This window comes from Grus americana, chromosome 10, assembly GCF_028858705.1.
Source record: "Grus americana isolate bGruAme1 chromosome 10, bGruAme1.mat, whole genome shotgun sequence".
NCBI lineage: Eukaryota > Metazoa > Chordata > Aves > Gruiformes > Gruidae > Grus > Grus americana.
The window spans coordinates 2,640,196-2,643,584 of record NC_072861.1 but is presented as its reverse complement, the minus strand read 5'-3'; the positions used below and the strand labels follow the sequence as shown (position 1 = coordinate 2,643,584).

The window sequence follows — 3,389 nt, the reverse complement described above, 5'->3', positions numbered from 1 at the left end:
TTTGGAAGGTCCTCCTGCAGAGAGACACTTTCCATCTCCAAATGCTGTGGTTCGGGATGCTTTCAGGTGGCAACAGCTCTCCATGGTTTTGGTCCCACCACTGTTTCATTGGTGGCTTCCCAAGAGCTTGTGGCCACCCCAGGAGATGGCTTACCTGGAGGACGGTGCACAAGCACAACCTCAACTCCCATCCCATCGGGGTAGGCCAGAGCAAAGGCTGACTGCTGTCCCTCCTCCCCACTGAGGACACAAGGAGAGGACGGAAACGTTTCTCTTTATTAGGCTTGGGGAGTTACAGTGACACTCCAGGAGGGCAGCTACATTTTCTGCATGCGAGAAACAGTCCAAGAGCAGTTAAGCTCAGCACAGTGGCTGCCGCGAGCATGGCAACTTGGACCAGCATAGGAAGTCCTTCAGCAGCACCTGGAAAAGACAAGATCTACTTACTACACATTTAATGGCTTTCCACCATCTGGCAGTGGATGAACTTGCAGGAAGAAATCCCCTAGACTGTCTTTTGGTGATTATACTAGAAAAATCTCTGTCCAGGGGTGAAATCATGGGGGGGGGGGATTCATGGCTAGATCTACCTGGAGTCACCTTCGGCTGAGACCTGAAGGCAGTCACAGAAGACACACGTACCATGTGAGGTCTTCCCTGCTGGTGCAGGGCCTCCCGAGGAACTCCATAATCCCTGAGCTGGGTCAAGGATTAATAGTGGTCCAACTGAGACTTCAGCCTCTGCTGCTCTTGAGGACCCACCTAAGAAGAGAAGGACATGAATGAGTTCAGAGGGAAGGTAATTCCTGCTTAGTCTGGACTTCAGGACTTACAGGAAGGTGGACCCTGCAGGAGCAGGGTTCCAGTAGTTTTGAATATAAGGACACAGACACGGTTACTTCCCCAAGAACATTGGAGAGGAGCTAAGTTTGTCCTTAAGATAAGATGCATTTGCTAAAATTCTTCCAGCATCTTGGCCATCCCAACCTGGAGGGTCACTCTGCCTTGGGGGTACATTTTGGAGACACAGAGCCCTACCTTGCTTGGAAGAGATGTCTCTCTTCAAGCGCCTCCTCGGCCATCTGGCCGGAGGGTTAATCCTCCGGGAGTATCCTCCATACAATGCACAGTTGCCCATCTCACAGCAGCTGCAGATGTCTCCAGTACCCTCCACAGGAGCCCAACTGAAACAGAATTACCTGTAAGCCCTCTTCTCTAGGCTGGTCCCCTCCCTATGTGCACCAGCTACTCACAGGCTGCTGGCTTTGTTGAAGGAACAGGCCTTGTTCAACGGATTTGGGGCTTGGTCAGCTGGGGAGACCTTCAGGTGGCAGGTGATGTAGATCTGGAAAGGAAATTAAGCCAACATCCAAGGTTAATTAAATTTGTTCATGCAGAACAGCACAGCTTCTGAACACACTGGGGGAGGAGGGGCAGGCACCACATCTCACCAAGTTTCTGTCATCTCCTGCAAACTTGAACGCGTCAACCACAAACTGCAGCGTTTCCTGCCTCGGCCTTGGAGAGATGAAGGCTGAAGTGGTGTCATCTGATCTCCCATCCACCAAGCACCTGGACAAGGGTCAGAAGTCAGGGACATCCCAACCAGCTACAGCAGTACCACCCAGAGCATGCTGCGCCCCTTACCCGCTGAGGTCAATGAAGGCATATCGGGGAGAGGAGTTCCTGTCGGGACTCAGGGTAGCAACACAGTCATCCACAAAGAGCCTTAGAGGTACGTGGTCCCCAGAAGCAACATCAGCCTGGAGGTGCAAGCTTTCCCCCAGCTGGAAGCCATTGGAGAGCCTCTCAGTGCTCCAGTCATCTGGAAGGTAGATTCAAGGTTACAGGTCAATCTGAAGAAAAGCACATTGCAATCCCTTGCACATGAGACCTCTTAAGTGAGCAGCAACTGCATGTGTGACTTCTACAAGATTTGATTTTAGCCCAGGTTATAGCTCTGGGCTCTCAGCATGCGGCCAAGAACTGGCAGGAGCAGGAACCCGAGGGAGAAGGGTCCACCAGGTTTGCACCCACCATTCATGAGGCGTAGGGAGAACATCAGCCTCTCCTCTGCTGACAGGGTGGAATGGAAAGGAGCCCACGTGGGCCGGATGGCATTGCTGCTCACATTGCTTTTCCTAAATGGGAGAGATATGTGTTAACAAATATGTCACCATCACCTCAGGTCCATAGGAGGAGAGAGACAGCTCCCATTTGCTCACCTGGGATAGTGACACTCAATAGGAACCACAGCTGTGTTGGTCCTTACAATGACCAGGTTGCCAGGAGTAGGTTTGTAGGACAAAATTGTTTTGTAGATCAAGGAGTCTGGGGTCATCTGGAAAGAAGATTTGGGAGAACCAACAAGTCAGTAAAACAAACCAGTCAACCAGAAGCCCAGCACCATCAGATACCCAGCACTGACTGTGCTAGGACACACAGGTCCATCAGCTGTAAAGGCCCAGGCTGTCCTCCACATTCCCGGTCCGGAGCAAACAGGATGCCATGAAGCTTTGTATTGGCATCCCAACAAGGTGCCAGCCCTGGAGGAGGTCGGCCTCAAGGCCTTCGGTACTCCAGCAAGTCCCCACATCAGGCAGGCAGGGGCTGTAGGTCTGCAAACCTCCTTCCCCAGGTGAGCTGGGGCACACCAGCTCCAGGCAGCCCTCCTCCTCTCCTGCTGAGGAGGTCAGCAAGGTCCCAGCAAGCCCCCTTCCCTACTTCCCCAGTGACAGTCACTCAGTTTCAAGCTATGCCTGGTTCTCCCATATACTCATGCAACCAGCTACATCCATCCAAGTCATAAAACCACCACAAGCCTTGCTTGCTGTCAGGTGCGCACCTCATCTAAGGCTTAAGGATGGTACCCATACTCCAAAAACTACCCAGCCAGTGCTGGTCAAAGCCCAGAGAAGGTCCATTACCTATGGAGCATTATCAGTGATAGAGGAGCTCCTCACCCTGGCATCCCACCTCACCTGCAGGGTGCTGCCACACTCATGCAGTCCAGCCACAAAGGTCACCGTGCTCTCAGCAGCACTCTGGGCCACAGGCAAGCAGGCGGCTGAGCCCAGGGTCAGCTCTGCAGCCTTGACCAAGCGTCCCATGCCAAAGAGGTCCCTGTGCACCGTGACCACCACCTGCGCCTCCTGGCACTGCACGGCCACGGGGTGCAGCGGGGCCGCAGCCTGGAGCTGGGAGACATCCACCCATGCCCAGGGAGAGGGCTGGGAGAAGGAAGGCACATGGGGCCGGCTCCAAGAGGAGTCCCCCCGGACCCTCAAGACCCCCAAGTCCCGTTGAGGGAAACCCCAGGGGCTGTGAGATGCTGCTTCAGCCAGCACCCAGCAGAACAGAACAACACCCAGGCTGCTTCCAGACCCCAT

At 54.0% G+C, this 3,389-nt stretch overlaps 1 protein-coding gene across 1 annotated transcript; it reads right to left on the bottom strand.

Annotated features, from left to right (window-relative positions):
- Positions 1-292: 292 nt before the first annotated feature.
- On the bottom strand, positions 293-3,389 carry LOC129210839 (zona pellucida sperm-binding protein 3-like). Its single transcript, XM_054837140.1, has 9 exons — positions 2,982-3,389; positions 2,226-2,341; positions 2,038-2,141; positions 1,648-1,825; positions 1,452-1,572; positions 1,254-1,345; positions 1,039-1,184; positions 643-762; positions 293-423 (listed from the first exon to the last, which is right to left on the bottom strand). The coding sequence occupies exons 1-9, from the start codon at positions 3,387-3,389 to the stop codon at positions 293-295; spliced, it is 1,416 nt and encodes a 471-aa protein (XP_054693115.1).

Coding starts and splice junctions, on each gene's coding strand:
- LOC129210839 (XM_054837140.1), bottom strand. CDS start 3,389: ATGGGGTCTGGAAGCAGCCTGGGTGTTGTTCTGTTCTGCTGGGTGCTG. Junction 2,142..2,225: donor ATTGAGTGTCACTATCCCAG/GTGAGCAAATGG, acceptor TCTCCCATTTAG/GAAAAGCAATGTGAGCAGCA. Junction 424..642: donor AGCAGGGAAGACCTCACATG/GTACGTGTGTCT, acceptor TGTCTTTTCCAG/GTGCTGCTGAAGGACTTCCT.